This window comes from Schistocerca piceifrons, chromosome 3 (assembly GCF_021461385.2).
Source record: "Schistocerca piceifrons isolate TAMUIC-IGC-003096 chromosome 3, iqSchPice1.1, whole genome shotgun sequence".
Taxonomy (NCBI): Eukaryota; Metazoa; Arthropoda; class Insecta; order Orthoptera; family Acrididae; genus Schistocerca; species Schistocerca piceifrons.
Window position 1 is genome coordinate 899622604 of NC_060140.1, and position 17704 is coordinate 899640307.

General features: G+C 44.2%; 1 protein-coding gene across 1 annotated transcript in view; it reads left to right on the forward strand.

Moving 5' to 3' along the window:
- LOC124789372 (adenylate cyclase type 2) overlaps positions 1 to 17704 on the forward strand; it is a 278181-nt gene that overhangs the window by 239053 nt on the left and 21424 nt on the right. Inside the window, exons 15-16 of the mRNA XM_047256703.1 lie at positions 4564 to 4668; positions 13760 to 13771. Coding sequence (XP_047112659.1) covers positions 4564 to 4668; positions 13760 to 13771 — 117 coding nt within the window. The remainder of the gene's footprint in view (positions 1 to 4563; positions 4669 to 13759; positions 13772 to 17704) is intronic.

Consider the following 17704-nt stretch of genomic DNA (forward strand, 5'->3'; position numbering starts at 1 on the left):
AAAAGTCTAAGTCAGAACGGCGACTACGTAGAGAAGTAGCTGAAAGGTGTAGCTAATTGTTACAAGTAAAACATTTCTGATGTTCACTGTGGTTTCAATTTGGCAATCAATCGGACCTTACTTTTGGAATAACCCTCGTACAAGGCTCGTCCAGAAAGTAAGTTCCGATCAGTACCGAAATGGAAACTACATTGAAAATCAGAAATGTTTTATTTGCGACAGTTGGCTCCACCTTCCAGCTACTTCTCTACATAGACGCCACTCCAGCTACGACGTCTGTCGCACCGTTGTGCTAACTTTCCAATATCCTTGTCATAGAAGGCAGCCGCCTATGCTTGCCGCCAATTCTCTATGCTCATCTATAGCTCGTTGTCTGTGCGAAAATGTTGTCTTCATAGCCAGTAGTTAATGTGAGCAGAGATGAAACACAGACGGAGCCAATTACGGGCTGTAGTGTGGGTGATCAAACACTTCCCATCGAAAACGCTGCAGGAGCACTTTCATTGGCCCTGCAGATTGCGACCGAGACTTGTCACGCAGTAGGAACTGTATGACAGTTCTGTAATGTGGGCTGCATAACATCGACGAAATCTCTCACCAGGACATCATACTTGTGGGGAGACACTATTTTCCACGCATCTTTATGTGCTCACCATGCGCTGAGAACTGAAAAGAGCGAAGTGATGCAACCGACAGAGGTACTAGAGACACTGTCGAACACATATGTGCAAAGATTGATTAGATTTTCACAGTGGTTTCCATTTCTTGACCGATCGGAACTTATTTTCCGAATATCCCTCTTAGTCTGTAAATCATGCTGATCGATACCATTTCTGCGACGCTTCGCGACCGCCACAATCGACAGCATTGCTACAGCAGTTTCTAAACCGTCACGAACCATAGCATTTCGACTACATACTAAGTGAATTTTCACTCTGCAGCGGAGTGTGTGCCCATCTGAAACTTCTTGGCGGATTAAAACTGTCTACCTGGACCAGGAGCGAAATCTGGAACCCCTGCCTATCACGGGGAAATACTGTACCAACTGAGTATCCAAGCAAAACCCAACCTCGCAGTTTCATTTTTGCCAGTCCCTCATCTCCTACCTTCCTAACTTCACAGTAGTTCTCCTAAATATCTTGTGGGCGAGGACTCCTGGTAGAAAGGTTACTGCGGAGGAGTGACATAGACACAGCCAGGTGGCTTATTTCCAGAATGAATTTTCATTCGTACGAGAAATTCTGTGAAGTTTATAGGATATGAGATGTTTGGTAGAAGTAAAATTAAGAAGGCTGGTCGTGATAAATAACTCAGTCAGTAGAGCACTTGCCCGCAAAAAGCAAAAGTTCCAGGTCTGAGCCCCGTTCCTTCACACAGTTTTAAACTACTAGTGAGCTTCAACTCTACTATAGTTTGTAAACCATAACGAATGGTAGCATAAATTTTAAGCCATTTCGAAAACGGCTATGTAAGGCGAAACTATCTGTGTTACTGAAATGAACTCTTGATAAATGCTGTAAGACTTACCACGAAGGAATTACCCGAATTTGGCTGAACTTGCTATCTGTGATGCACATATACAGAGAAATGAATGATTACAATTTCAGAAAAATTAGACGATTTATTTAAGAGAAAGAACTTTACAAACTGAGCAAGTCAATAACGTATACTAATATGGATATGGTGTCTGTTCTTTGGGACATGTCTGAAGGAACAGACACTATATCCAAATAAGTATATAGTTCTTGCAATACCGGCCATGACCTTGTTCTGTGCATGTGCACACCTATTACCCGAAGTCTTACGTCTTCCACGAGTAATGAGAGTGTTGGGTAGGGACACTACGAATGTAGTGTGTGGACATATAAGGTGAGAATGTGGGTCTCGCGGGAGGCGTGCGCGCCGTAGTCCCTGCAGTCGCACTATCCTCTGTGCCCTCGGAGGATCAGATGAATAGAGAGTCTGCCATGTAAGCAGGAGATCCCGGATTTGAGTCCCGGTCGGGGCACACATTTTCACCCGTCCCCGTTGATATATATCAACGCCCCTCAGCAGCTGAAGGTATTAATATATACGCGTTGGCCGACCTCTGGCCATTATGAAAGCAGTTATTCGGCTTGCCATTGATTGACAGCGGAGTTGGAGGTCCTCCTGGGGGATATCGTGCCAAATTCAGTCCAAATGGCACCTTAGATGGTCAAAATCCCGAACTCGTTTTCGAAGTCCTGCCCATAATGCTGCAAACGTTCTCAGTTGCGGAGACATCCGACGACCTCGCTAGCAAAGGTAAGGTTTGGCAAGCAGGAGAAGAAACAGTAGAAACTCTCGCTGTCGGCGGTAGGTCATTATCTTGCTGAAATGTAAGTCAGAGGATGGTTTGCCACAGAGGGCAACAGAACGGGGAGTATAATATCGTCGTACAAGTCTTCGCTGGTCTTTGGAGTTCAGTTCGAAGCGAGACTCATCACTGAAGACAATTCTACTCCAGTAAATGAGATTGAAGGCCGTAGTCTCGTCTGGAGACGTCCTGAACAGCGATGAGCTACCAGCCTGACTGTCTTTCGCCATACGGCCCGAGAACCAGGGGTGCCATTTCATTTCATTGCACGACCCCATTGGTTGTCATTCGGGGCACCCTTACAGCGGAGCGGTACGTCGACCATATTCTGCTCCCGGTTTCGTTGTCCTTCATGGCAGGCCATCCTGGGATTACATTTCAGCAAGATATTGTCCGCCCGCACACGGCGAGACTTTCTACTGCTGAGATCCGTGCTTGCCGAACCCTGCTTTAGTCAGCAAGGTCGCCGGATCTTTCCGCAATTGAGGACGTTTGCAGCATTACGGGCAGAGCCCTCCAATCAGCTCGGGAGTCTGACGATCTAATGCGCCACCTTGACAGAATTTGGCACGCTGACCCGCAAGAGGACGTGGAGCAAATCTGTCAACAAACGCCAAGCACAATAACTGCTTGCATAAGGGCCAGAGGTGGGTCAACACGTTAATGACTTGTTGGATTTATGCCCTTCCTCTTGAATAAATCATCCATTTTTTTCTTCAATTGTAGTCGCCGGCCGTGGTGGCCGAGCGGTTCTAGGCGCTTCAGTCCGGAACCGCGCGACTGCTACCGTCGCAGGTTCGAATCCTGCCTCTGGCATGGATATGTGTGATGTCCTTAGGTTACACAAGCTGCGACATCGTCGCGAAAAAACAGTGACCTGTACATGCAATAAGTTTCCTTTAATTTACGTCTATGGTCAAAAACTTTTTGTTGACAGATTACCGGTTTCGGTCTTTAACGACTATCATCAGATCTGTTCATAAAAACAAAGTCCTAATGTACTGCAGCCATAGTGGCATCGTCAAATGTTAAATGCTGTGCTGATTCCGCATTTAACATTTGACGATGCCACTATGGTTGCAGTACATTAGGGCTTTGTTTTTATGAAACAGGTCTGATGATGGTCATTAAAGATCGGAACCGGTAATGTGTCAACAAGAAGTTTGTGACCACAGACGTAAATTAAAGGAAACTTAAGTCCTTAGGTTAGTTAGGTTTAAGTTGTTCTAAGTTCTAGGGTACTGATGACCTCAGATGTTAAGTCTGTAACACCTCCGTTTTTATCCCGACCTGATCTGATCGAATAGCAGCCCAATATTTATTATTAACATGGCCGTGAAGCTAATGGGGCTGGTAATCGGAATTGACTGCTACGGAAGTTGTTACTTTCCAGTTCGTCCTGTTCAATACTACAATACTGAATGTATGGTAATAAGGAACACCAATACAGTTTTACTAATTACGAACTTATATTGTTCTCAAAACACAAAAAGGAGACAGCCACTGCCTTCGTCATACATATCTAATTACGGCTAATCTCAGCACAGGCTTTCTTCATTTGCCATTATCGTCACACCCTAATCCATCACTGCATCCAACACTGCAATCCAAGGTTAGGCCGGCGCGGTAGACGCGAAACTAAATATCGGAACTAGTAACGTCACTGATTACTTTTATAAAGATACTTCATCACTTTCGCGGTATTTATTTATTATTTAGGGGTCTAACCACGGCGATGGTGACACCCCTCTCGGTTAAAAACCCTGTATTCCAATAATGGCCTCCACACACACACCATTCCTGCCAACCACTGTGGCGCATCTCGACACTCGCTCTCGCAACACGTCACAATCGATTGTTCGCCCTATCGACCTGTGCCGAGTGCAAAGTTATAGTAAGGGGCTACGGACCCCTCACAAGTCCCATAGTGCTCAGAGCCATTTGAACCATTTCTACAATTGTAGTCATGTGTTTGTCTGTACGTCTACATCACATCTACCGATTTCCGTCCCATTCGGATAATTCCTTAGTGGTGCGTATTTGTTTAGTGTATTATTGCCTGAGTAGAACAGTTGTACTCTTTATTCGGTAGTTCTCTTCACGCAACGGCAGCTTTCCTTTATTTAGTCGTTACGGAAAAAACATGTAATCCGTTGAGTCTAGCCGAGTTTTGGACTCGCCACTGAGGAAGGCATTGTGTGACCTGTGGCTCGTTTCTTCCACAGCTGCTGCTGAAGCCAAAGTTCAGCTGCATCGAGAAAATCAAGACGATCGGCAGCACTTACATGCTGGCTTCGGGACTGCGGCCTGGCAAGGAGGACGGCGGAGGGGTAAGTGCAGAGCCGCGTCGCGCCCCGCATCGCTACTCTCACCCGAGCGCCGACCGGTCCGCTCCACCCTCCACTCCCACCCTGGCAGTGGCTGCATTCCGCTTCTCGCTGCTGTCACTACTTTCTTCCTCTTCAGGTTTCCTGTCTCCACATAGAGCATCCCAAGCTTCCTACAATGACGAAAGGGGAAAAAAAGAAAAATAAATGTCAATTCTTAGTTTTATCTGTTTGCAGCCAAATTAGTCTCACTCCTTCTCGGCCCTGTAGCCGAGGCCGCTAAAGCATCCAGTTACTCTACTGGCCATTGAAATTGCTACACCACGAAGGTGACGTGCTACAGACGCGAAATTTAACCGACAGGAAGAAGATGCTGTGATATGCAAATGATTAGCTTTTCAGAGCATTCACACCACCGGTGACGACACCTACAACGTGCTGACACGAGGAAAGTTTCCAACCGATTTCCCATACGCAGACAGCAGTTGACCGGCGTTGCCTGGTGAAACGCTGTTATGATGCCTCGTATAAGGTGGAGAAATGCGTACCATCACGTTTCCGGCTTGATAAAGGTCGGATTGCGGTTTTTCGTATCGCGACATTGCTGCTCGCGTTGCTCGAGACCCAATGACTGTTAGCAGAATATGGAATCGGTGGGTTCAGGAGAGTAATACGGAACGCCGTGCTGGATCCCAACGGCCTCGTATCACTAGCAGTCGAGATGACAGGCATCTTATCCGCATGGCTGTAACGGATCGTGCAGCCATGTCTCGATCCCTGAGTCAACAGATGGGGACGTTTGCAAGACAACAACCATCTGCACGAACAGTTCGACGACGTTTGCAGCAGCGTGGACTATCAGCTCCGAGACCATGGCTGCGGTTACCCTTGACGCTGCATCACAGACAGGAGCGAATGCGATGGTGTACTCAACAACGAACCTGGGTGCACGAATGGCAAAACGTCATTTTTTCGGGTGAATCCAGGTTCTGTTTACAGCATCATGATGGTCGCATCCGTGTTTGGCGACATCGGGGTGAATGCACATTGGAAGCGTGTATTCGTCATCGCCATACTGGTGTATCACCCGGCGTGATGGTATGGGGTGCCATTGGTTTCACGTCTCGGTCACCTCATGTTCGCATTGACGGCACTTTGAACAGTGGACGTCACTTTCCAGATGTGTTACGACCCGTGGCTCTACCCTTCATTCGATCCCTGTCAAACCCTACATTTCAGCAGGATAAAGCACGACCGCATGTTGCAGGTCCTGTACAGGCCTTTCTGGATACAGCAAATGTTCGACTGCTGCCCTGGCCAGCGCATTCTCCAGATCTCTCACCGATTGAAAACGTCTGGTCGATGGTGGCCGAGTTACTGGGTCGTCACAATACGCCAGTCACTACTCTTGATGAACTTTCGTATCGTGTTGCAGCTGTATGTGGAGCTGTACCTGTACACGCCATCCGAGCTCTGTTTGACTCAATGCCCAGGCGTATCAAGGCCGTTATTATGGCCTAGGTACTGATTTGTCAGGATCTATTCACCCAAATTTCCTGAAAATGTAATCACATGTCAGTTCTAGTATAATATATTTGTCCTATGAATATCCGTTTATCATCTGCATTTATTCTTGGTGTAGCAATTCTAATGGCCAGTAGTGTAGTATACAGTTGGTGGAAGAAGTGTTCACCAACAGTATTCGGCTGGCAATGGTAGATGTGGTGGCGTAAATTTCTTGATCACCAGTCTTGGCACCAATGCCCTGGTTTAAATTTTCAATCTCTCCGCAGTGTCTCGTGAATTGAGAGCATACAAGACTGATGATAGTGATAGTTCCATCGGGTGGGGACGTTTATGTCTGTCGCCCCCTTCGCGGTGTTCCTGATGAGGAAGATTTGCGCCACCCTCTCCTTCCTCTCGTTATCACATTATATAAACATGACACGACACTGTTAAAAGATCACTTACGGTCATCCGGACACATCAGATAGACGTAAGACACAGCACTCATAAGCGCAATGGAAGGAGCCATTGTCCGCAGAGAAAGAAAACATTTACGATTAGGTGAGAATAATTCCACACGAAACTTGTCTTTTACTGTCACTAAAACTGTAGACACTGACTGGCTTGTCCACACACAGCTCTCCCAAATTTCCTGGACTGAGGAAAAAGTGAAAAATTAGTTTGTTTACCGGAAACACACTTGAAATAATAAAGTGGTTGGACAATTCCAAAACAACAATGTTAGAAAACATACCGACAGGTGCTAAGGGACTCTCTTTGCGCTACCAGTTTCACTTTACAAGATCATCTGACAGCAGAGCTTCAAAAAATGTTCAAATGTGTGTGAAATCTTATGGGACTTAACTGCTAAGGTCATCAGTCCCTAAACTTACACACTACTTAACCTACATTATTCTAAGGACAAACATACATACCCATGCCCGAGGGAGGACTCGAACCTCCGCCGGGACTAGCGGCACAGTCCATGACTGCAGCGCCTGAGACCGCTCGGCTAATACCGCGCGGAGCAGAGCTTCACCTTAGCGTATCTGTGTAAGTATGTCTATAATGATTTCCATAGTAACAGCGTCATAAATCTGCGTACTGGTTGTCTCCTCTTGCTGGAAAGCAGTTTTGTAAGCCTGCATAGAATATATGGTGCTGTATAACTCGATTGGTAAACAAAGAAAGTAATTCGTCTTTAAATTGGTAATGGGGTACTTAAAATACAAGCGAAAAGAAGCACGCACGCCCTAAAAACATGGAATGAACAATTTAAGAACGCTGTACTTAAAAGAATAAATATTACCCAGAAAGGTTAAACATTATGAATACAATAAAAATGAAAAAATAATGGTGAGTCCTAGTGAGGAGACTCAAGGCAAACAACCAGTGAAGAATGGAAGCAAAGTCTAACGAGACGAGAATATGACGTGACTTGAGCACAAAGATTTGGATTCCTAATTTTCAAAAACGAGTGAATGACTTTTTTTCATATTTTCACGGCCCAAAGATTGTTTCATAAAATTTCGGATGTGCAGCCGTATAAATTAGACTTCTTCTAATATTTCGGCTGTATACCGTCCAGCCATCCTCAGAGTGAGCCGAGTTGACTGACGCTCCAGCACTTGCTCCGTCCTTTTAAACCCGCGGACCGCACCAATGAGCATGCGGCCACAGATACACAAGGCGCCAGAGACGCTGATCGGCGTCAAAGAGGTATGACATATGCATGGAATTAGATCTATGGCTGCCTGTCGACATCACCGTGTGGATCGACTGCGCAGCCATAAATCTAACTGCATACTGAAACAATTATGGCCTAAATTTTCGCGGGGGTCGATTGGTGGGTCTGATATCTCGCAAGTGCGCTTTTTGTTATTAAAATATGAGGTCAAGTTGGTAATGTTTAGTTATCAGTCATTTGGCATGCGTGAGAGATATATTACGAATTAATTATCCCTCGTGGTACCCTGAATGCAGTTGTGAGACACTTTACAAACAATCAGTGAGCGGCTGAATGAAAGGTCACCACTGGTGAAGAACGACGGCTCCTTCACTGTGATGTTGGTAGATACCGTCATTGTTCGCCACCTCGCCAGGGTCGGCTAGGTTATTGGTAGGCTGTTAGGCAGTGGATCACCTGGCGCTCTGTGCCTGTGAAAGTCCACAGAGCAAGGCGGCCAGTCAACCAGCGAATGTCAATCAGTGGGTGATGGATGAATGCAGCAGACGAGCGACGTAAGACTGATGATAACATTCGGAGGTTGTGTGTGCAGTCCCGATTAAACGTTTGGTCCCTCCTCTTATGCACCCTCTTTTACACGAGTTTCTTCCATAGCCGGTCATAAATAAAGTTAATCTGTCTATGATATAAGAAGTGACTATCGTCCAAATATTTGACTTTTGATTCCGTTTAAATCTAATGCGTCAAGGAGACCGAAATAACTTCAACATGGAATGTCCTTGTAGAAAATCACTTATCATTTGGCATATAACATTTGTGTAATACGTGTGCAGATAGTGACACCACGATTCAATAGTTCAAGGTCACAACTTTCACTATTTGGAAACTAAAACAAACAATAAAATCGAGAATTACATGCTCTCTTTGTATAAATGAGGCACGTAGTATCAAAATCAGCCATGTCATTGAAGGCATGTTTTACAATATGGACAAAAAACCTCTAGTTACAAAACAAGGATGGCAACAAACGTTATTCTTTCATGAAACTTCCTGGCAGATTAAAACTGTGTGCCGGACCGAGACTCGAACTCGGAACCATTCCTTCATAGTTACATCCTTAGTGGTTTAATATTTAAGTTCTACTTTATGTGAAATCTGATTCATAATGAACCCAGTCTTTAGTTAATTTCAGTTTTGACCTGGTCATATTTGTTGCAATTTTATGTAATTTTATTCTGGTTTTATAAAACTGTATCTTTTTTTTAAGTTCCAAAAAAATCTTTTAAATAAAGCAATTACAAGAAAACATAGAAACATTGCAATTGCTTTTCTTTATAGGTAAAAAAATGCATTTTATCGTAAATACGGCAATGTCATATCAAGGAGGACGTCCGAAAACTGACTGGAACCGCACGACCGCTACGGTCGCAGGTTCGAATCCTGCCTCGGGCATGGATGTGTGTGATGTCTTAGGTTAGTTAGGTTTAAGTAGTTCTAAGTTCTAGGGGACTTACGACCACAGCAGTTGAGTCCCATAGTGCTTAGAGCCATTTGAACCGAAAACTGAGTACCTTACAAAATAGGGTTTCTCTCCCTAAAAGCTTGTAGTTCGCTCATATCTTGAACACAACAAAAAGAAAATGATTTGCAAATAATCAGATATGTTATTAGAATCAGTCCACATAAACTGAGTAATATTGTTGTTTTAAGTCTGCACTTTTGCTCTCACTTGCGTTAGAATATCAGAAATTTCACGTGAAACACAGACGCAATGTACACTAAACAATACACGATAATGACAAAAGAACACCGTCAGTACGGAAATTTGTGAAACAGGTTGATGTTGTCAATATAGAAATGAAATATCAGGACTTCAAAGAATATATAACATAAGGAATTATTATGCCTACAGATATGATCACATTGTTGCGTAATCTAACAACACAAGATTCGGTCCTAAATAAAAATGCTGTGATATGAAGACTTTTGCTCGTTGCTTGACAGCACTTTATAAATTCAATGCCTGTAACACCTGGCCACACAACCTAGAATACAGTGCTGTCTTACACGAAGAAATGTTCGATTTTGAAGCACATTCGTGTTTTATCTGATAGTAATATATTTATAATTTAAATTGATAACATGAGCTCATTTTCGAAAATTTCATGACTTGGCCGGTTTTGATACTAGACACCTCATTTTTACTAAGAGACGGATGATGTCTACGCATTGCTAGAGATGGCCCTTCAAAATGTTTTTTGTCACCACATTATCCATGGTTGAATACCCTCAGGTTCACATTTTGTGGAGTTACTCGGATATTGGACATTACGCCACAAAGTTCTATTTGAAGCCAGCACTGTCTGCGTAATCAATATTGTGCCTAAAGTCATTCTGACCAGTACTTTCTTTGGCAGAAGAAAAGGTTCAAGCATAAATTAATATTTTACATCTTGAATTGATGTCCGCAAAATTAATTTTTTTAAGTGGCTATTTACAATTGTTTGATTGAATAGGGTTGTCAAGAATAATACAATAAGGATGAATTTAAAAGTAAGAGCAACTTACTTTTCGTAAAAAATATAAAATTGTAAAAACAACTTGCTAATCCATGTCATCCGTGCCTATTGTGCATATTGATGATTCTAATTTAGCGCCTGATCTAAAGACATCCCAGTTTGCAGTAGCTGGATACTTCTCAACATTCTACATACAGTTCATTCATTAAGCATGAAACACAACAATTCAAATTAGATCATAGTTGCAGAGGGGAGTAAATTCTAGCTTACTGAGTTATATGTTGCAAGATTTCTTCAAAGTAATTAGTCTTATAACTAGATGGTTTACATCTTCGAGGAAATTTTGTCCGTACAGACAGAGTCTGCTGCTGATGTCGACCACTTCTTCAGTGTGCGTGTGTGTGCTGGACGAGGGTAATCCAGGAAGTAAAGGTCTATAAGGCGTTCCTGCTGCGCAGACTCGTATCAGGCTTCTACCCAAGTCGTGCGTTTCCTAGACCTCTTGTCTCGGTTTTGTGTTAGTGCCAGTGGAAACAAGTCGCTGTTATGCACTCTGTGATAGTTTACAATAAACTATCTGATGAGAAAGTCAGAAGACCGTAAGGTCATAGCTGTTTTTCGTCTTTTGAATGGTCTCAGTCTGCTAAAATGGTTCAAATGGCCCTAAGCACTGTGAGACTTAACGTGTGAAGTCATCAGTTTCCTAGACTTAGAACTACTTAAACCTAACTAACCTAACGACATCACACACATCCACGCCCGAGGCAGGATTAGAATCTGCGACCGTAGCAGCAGCGCCCTTCCGGATTGAAGCTTCTACAACCGCTCGGCCGCAGAGACCGCCTCTGCGGAAATCTGCCACCAGCTAAACGAAGAGTATCGTTATATGATAGTGAAGAGATGTGAAATGTTCACCAATGGACGGACAGACATGCGTAACGAAACTCGATCCAAACATCCATCACATACCACAGATGATTTGAAAAACTCCAAATATTTCTCCTTATTTGCTCGACAAAACTTTCTGCGAACATCTTGACTATGGCAAAATTCGCACACAATATATTTCCCGACGACGGAACGGCTCTGACAAAACGGGAAACACACTACTGGCCATTAAAATTGCTACACCACTAAGATGACGTGCTACAGACGCGAAATTTAATCGACAGGAAGAAGATGCTGTGATATGCAAATGATTAGCTTTTCAGAGCATTCACACAAGGTTGGCGCCGGTGGCGACACCTACAACGTGCTGACGTGAGGAAAGTTTCCAACCGATTTCTCATACACAAACAGCAATTGACCGGCGTTGCCTGGTGAAACGTTTTTCTGATGCCTCGTTTAAGGAGGAGAAAGGCGTACCATCACGTTTCCAACATTGATAAAGGTCGTATTGTAGCCCAGAGCGATTGCGGTTTATCGTATCGCGACATTGATGCTCGCGTAGGTCGAGATCCAATGACTGTTAGCAGAATATGGAATCGGTGGGTTCAGGAGGGTAATACGGAACGCCGTGATGGGTCCAAACGGCCTAGTATCACTAGCAGTCGAGATGACAGGCGTCTTATCCGCATGCGCATGGCTGTAACGGATCGTGCAGCCACGTCTCGATCCCTGAGTCAACAGATGGGGACGTATGCAAGACAACAACCATCTGCACGAACAGTTCGACGACGTTTGCAGCAGCACGGACTATCAGTGGGAGACCATGGCTGCGGTTATCCTTGACGCTGCATCACAGACAGGAGCGCCTGCGATGGTCTACTCAACGACGAACCTGGGTGCACGAATGGCAAAACGTCATTTTTAGGATGAATCCAGGTTCTGTTTACAGCATCATAATGGTCGCATCCGTGTTTGGCGACATCGCGGTGAACGCACATTGGAAGCGTGTATTCGTCATCGCCATACTGGCGTATCACCCGGCGTGATGTTATGGGGTGCCATTGGTTACACGTCTCGGTCACCTCTTCTTCGCATTGACGGCACTTTGAACAGTGGGCGTTACATTTCACATGTCTTACGACCCGTGGCTCGACCCTTTATTCGATCCCTGCGAAACCCTACATTTCAGCAGGATATGGCACGACCGCATGTTGCAGGTCCTGTACGGGCCTTTCTGGATATAGGAAATGTTCGACTGCTGCCCTGGCCAGCGCATTCTCCAGATCTCTCACCAACTGAAGACGTCTGGTCAATGGTGGCCTAGCAACTGGTTCGTCACTATAAGCCAGTCACTACTCTTGATGAACTGTGGTATCGTGTTGAAGCTGCTTGGGCAACTGTACTTGTACACGCCATCCAAGTTCTGTTTGACTCAATGCCCAGGCGTATCAAGGCCGTAATTACGGCCAGAGGTGATTGTTCTGGGTACCGATTTCTTAGGATCTATGCACCCAAATTGCGTGTAAATGTAATCACATGTGTGTTCTAGTAAAATATATTTGTCCAATGAATACCCGTTTACCATCTCCACATCTTCTTGGTATAGCAATTTTAATGGTCAGTAGTGTAGCTGCAACACTTACATTTTCGAAACAGTATCACGGAAATGGAAATGTTTTACTTGATCAAATTTTTACTGGTGGTGAGGAGTGTGTGACTCACTTCATCGTACTAAAATGTAATCATCCGATTATCATCGAAAAACCAGTAAAAATGCGAAAAATGTCAAAATAACTCGTGTTCTGTCTGTCTCTCTCACTATATATATCCATCTATCTATCTGTCTCTATTCTGAGTGTTTTTTCCTAACTGATTTAACATGAAAAGACATTACGATCGGTATTGTGGCACACCAAGAGAATCACGGCGAAGATTCCAAAATCATAGTCGCGAAATTCTTTCTATCGGTATTTTGCATTCTCACGAAAATTCCCGCCCTGACATTACTGCTGCAACCGGAGGGCTCGCTGCTAATTTCAGTGGGGAAGTTTTGAGCCTCCTCTTTCCAATTTGCAAGATGTTTCTAGAGATTTTCGTTTTCTCACGAAGGTCAGTGAGATGCGGGGTAGAAAATGGTTATGAAGTGATGCCGAGGTGGAGAATGCTCTGAAAAAACTTGAGGGACTAGCAGGAGTCGCCTACACAATGTTACCTCTAAAGCTCTTGGAGAGATAAGACATACGCTCAAACAGAAGGAATGCTCCTACAGAGAAGTTAAATGAGTTTCAGTTTCGTATGTGAAGTGTTTTCGCTGTCAAAATAAGTTCTTGAATTTATTGAAGCTAAAGGAGCTTTAGTTGCTGGATCACCCATGTGCTTGTCTGTGTATGTCTGTGTGTGTGTGTGTGTGTGTGTGTGTGTGTCATCGACACTAACGCTAATGAGATTCTGTGTTCCGGCGCTGCGCCTTCGCCCCGCCGCGCCCACATTGCAGGACGAAGCCAAAGTAAGTGTGGAGGCACGCCAGTTGCCGTGCCCGTAGTCGCAGCTGTTTCTGCGTGTGTGCTGCCGCCTCCTCTCACCAGCGCCTTAATCACAGCTCGCGCCGACACCGCGCCGCAGGCCGGGTGCCCGCTTCGCTTCGCGCAACGCTTTGCCGCTTTCGTCGTCGCAGCCGCCGATGCCGCCTCCGCTGCTGCCGCTGCTGCCGCTGCTGCTACTGCTACTGCTTGCTGCCCTGTGACGTCACCGCTGAGCCGGAAATTAAACCGGCGAAACTCAAAGCGAGAGCCCGCAGTGCGTGCCAATAATCCCAGCCGCGGAATCTGAACGCCTCACTTTACATCTGCGTTCGACCGAAAAATGCCTCGCAGCGAAACTCGCGTTAGGCGGCCGTCCTTGTTCGCTTACTGGGCGCAACGGAACGCGAAGTTTTGAAAAATCGGAATTAATTGCCCATCGTTCAGAGTTGCGGAAATCGAGGCGTGTTATCAGAGCCAAGGGAAAACCATTAGCCGGGACAGTATTTCCCGATGAATTCGAATCGTCCGCTTGTCAAAGCCGTGCAAGATTCTTGTAATTCTACAGTAGGCCACAGCGCTAGTTCATCTCTCTATTGCAAAGAGAAGAGCCCCTTCTTAAGGGGGGTAGGACGTCAAACGGGCCGACTTGGAGCAGGAGAGGCACCACAGGACGTTTTAATTTAAACTGTCTATACTTTTACAAATAAATTCATAAAACTTTGTCAGCATGACCGGGAAGGATTCAGAATTCACACTCATAGCAGTGGAAATGCAAAAACATAACAAAATAAATTTTTTTAGATATGAAATTTCATCATTTTTCACTTACTGTTGGCTGCATTTGTTGCTATAGGTACATTTTTCTTCACAAGTAAGAGAGATTCTTTATGAATTTTGCACAGCATACAAACCATACTTACAGGTGTATGAAACTCTAGAATTTTCCAAATCTATTAAAAACTGTGGTAAAAATTGAGATAATTAACTACAAAATTTGATTTTTTTCTAAACATAACATTCATTCATTTTTTTCATAAATTAAATAGATTCTAGAGTTTCAGACACGTGTAAGTATGGTTTGTATGCTGTGTATCGAACAGCCTCTCTTATTATGAAGAAAAGTGTACCTACAGCAACAAATGCAGCCAATAGTATGTGAAAAAATGATGAAACTTCACATGTAAAAAAAATTATTTTGTTATGTTTTTGAACTTCCACTGCTACGAGTGTGAATCCTGAATCCTTCCTGGTCATGCTGACAAAGTTTTATGAATTTGCTTGTAAAGGTATAGACAGTGGAAATTAAAATGTCCTGTGGTGCCTCTCCAGATCCAAGTCGGCCCGTTTGAAGTCCTACCCCCCTTAAAGGTATCTGGATAGATACGGAGTTTCAGATGATATCTGTGGATTTATGTAGAGGTTTTATATGCTCCATTCGTATTAAATTTTTATGCGTGAGGGACAGAAGTCAGCAGCCAATAGCTATTCGATCACGTGTAAGACTGCAGTCAAAAAACGTTGGTAATAAAGGAGGATAGGAGATGTCGAATCATGCAAGATGTGCCACAAAAGCGTAGGCAGGGAATGGAAGTGTTTTGAACAGTCGCCAGTGGTTCTACCCTGCATACCAGAGCAAACATTGCGGTTGCACTACACTCCAAAAGGGTCAGATCAAGTTCAGCGGGGTTTAAGCCTCACGATGTCCACAGACTAGATTTGAAACGTCCAGTGAGCATTGTCGAACATGGTCAAGAACGCACTGCAAACTGTCTTTTCCGATGGCGTATTGTGTGGGAATCAACGCTCCAAGGAGAGCGGTTGTTCCATTGACGCCATTTGTACCACCCTCGAAGGTCGTTTCCAGTCGATTCTGAGCGGCGGTCTGTCTAAGATGTTTTCCTATGCCACCCTTAAGAAAACTGCGTGATTTCAACGTCGAGTGTCGCATTTCTGACCTCCATCGCCGAAGCGGCAAAAGAAGAGGTGAAATATGGGTAAGGGAGGGTGTGACGACCCTGTCGTCGTGTGCCACGTCAACGGTAGCGTTGAGCAGAATCACGGAAATATGGTGCCAGTGTGACGTCATTAACACACCTTACACATCACATGAGCCTTTGAGCTGTGGCCTTTGTTTCGCACTTGTCGACAAGCTGTTTCAAACGTCTCTTAGACCGATCGTGACGTCGCGGGGAGCCACGCTTTCTCACTATTACTGAGCCACCATAAGATGACATTATTGTTGCTACAGCTTTATCCACATCTACACACCTTCAAGACAGCAACCAGTTGGACACCTGAATCTCATGGGTGGCCAAAGTTGTGGCGCAGCTATTGCAGCGCAATGGAAGACAATTACGAAGTTTTGAAAAAGTTATCATTTCTTTTTTCCGCACTGTAGACGAATCACATCAAAACAATAACGTATCCTGGCTTCTTCAAAACGAGGACTGAAGTTTTCCAGTGGAAAGTCGTAATGTAGCAGGGTTCAACCTTATGATAGCGTCATGGCCAGTAAACATGGCAGACATTTGGTCCCGAAAGATTTCCTGCGGAGAGGCAGTTCATTGCCCGCAAAGAGATTCAATGAGGGATGCCAATAGCCACAACTATGAAAAATCGATTTGAAGTGATTTAAGGTGAAAGAGCCACCTACATTTATTTGTTTAGTAACATCTCCATTATGTTGATTTGTCGTAAGAGTGTTACGGACGTGTAATTCATCAACGTTGTCGTTCGTGTACAAAAATTTCCTCCACCAAACCTTTGAGTACTCTTCGTCCCGACATAATTTCAGAGTTCAAATAACCCATGCTATAGAGACGGTTCTGAGAAGAGAAACACGATTCGTATATAAAATAATCTCAAAACTCTTCCCGCAGTAAAACACAAGAAAACTGGAGCTTCAGTCGATAACCGCAAAGTTAAGCAGGAACAACTGGCTATTGTAATTATTGCTGTGTCTGCGTCTTAACCGGCTCTGTATTGATAGACGTTCGACATCCTGATGTCAAATTTCCGGAGACGGTTTTCTACAAGTGCAAATGGGCGTCGCTAGAAACGCACACATCGGCACAGTCTCTGGCACTGCACTGGTCGTATCAGAGAAATACGATTTCAAACGGAGGCTTACAGACAGTCCTTCTTCCAGCGCGCCAATCGTGCGTGTGGAACAGCATGGAGGATCTCCTACAAGAAGATCTCTCCACAGCATGGAGAAGATCGCTCGCGTAGTATAGATTTTAATGTAAAACACGGCAGTTTACATAATTTATAGTAGCAACTAAGATAAACGCCAGTTAAACTGTATTTTTTCGTAATACTTAAATGTTATCGCAAGACCATTTCAATCGCCAATAAATCGCGTGCTCTAGTGCATCTTTATTCTCGTTATACACCGAATCCACCGTCTTCTAGATTGTGACCTCTAATTTTTTTCCTTATGTTGTATTTGAAAAGTATAATTCGTAATGTTTATCTGTCTCATTCCGTATTACGAAAGAAATAACAGTTGTAGTCTGGTGGAAATGCTAAGTGCAAGAGTTTGAAAATCACGGTGCTTTTGCACTAAATATGATCTAGAATAGGAATTCCACTTTACTAGAAAACCCACTACTCTTGACATTTATGGCTGGCTCTGAGCACTATGGGACTTAACTTCTGAGATCATCAGTCCCCTAGAACTTAGAACTACGTAAACCTAAGGACATCACACACATCCATGCCCGAGGCAGGATTCGAACCTGCGACCGTAGCGTTCGCGCGGTTCCAGACTGTTCTTGACATTTAAATCCAACTACAACTTGCTGTTTATTTAACAACACACATGTAGATTAGTTAAATGAGCCACCGAGTTCTCTTATAAGGAATTCCATTTTTTCCAGAAGGGCCTAAATATATCTACATTTTAACATTAACAG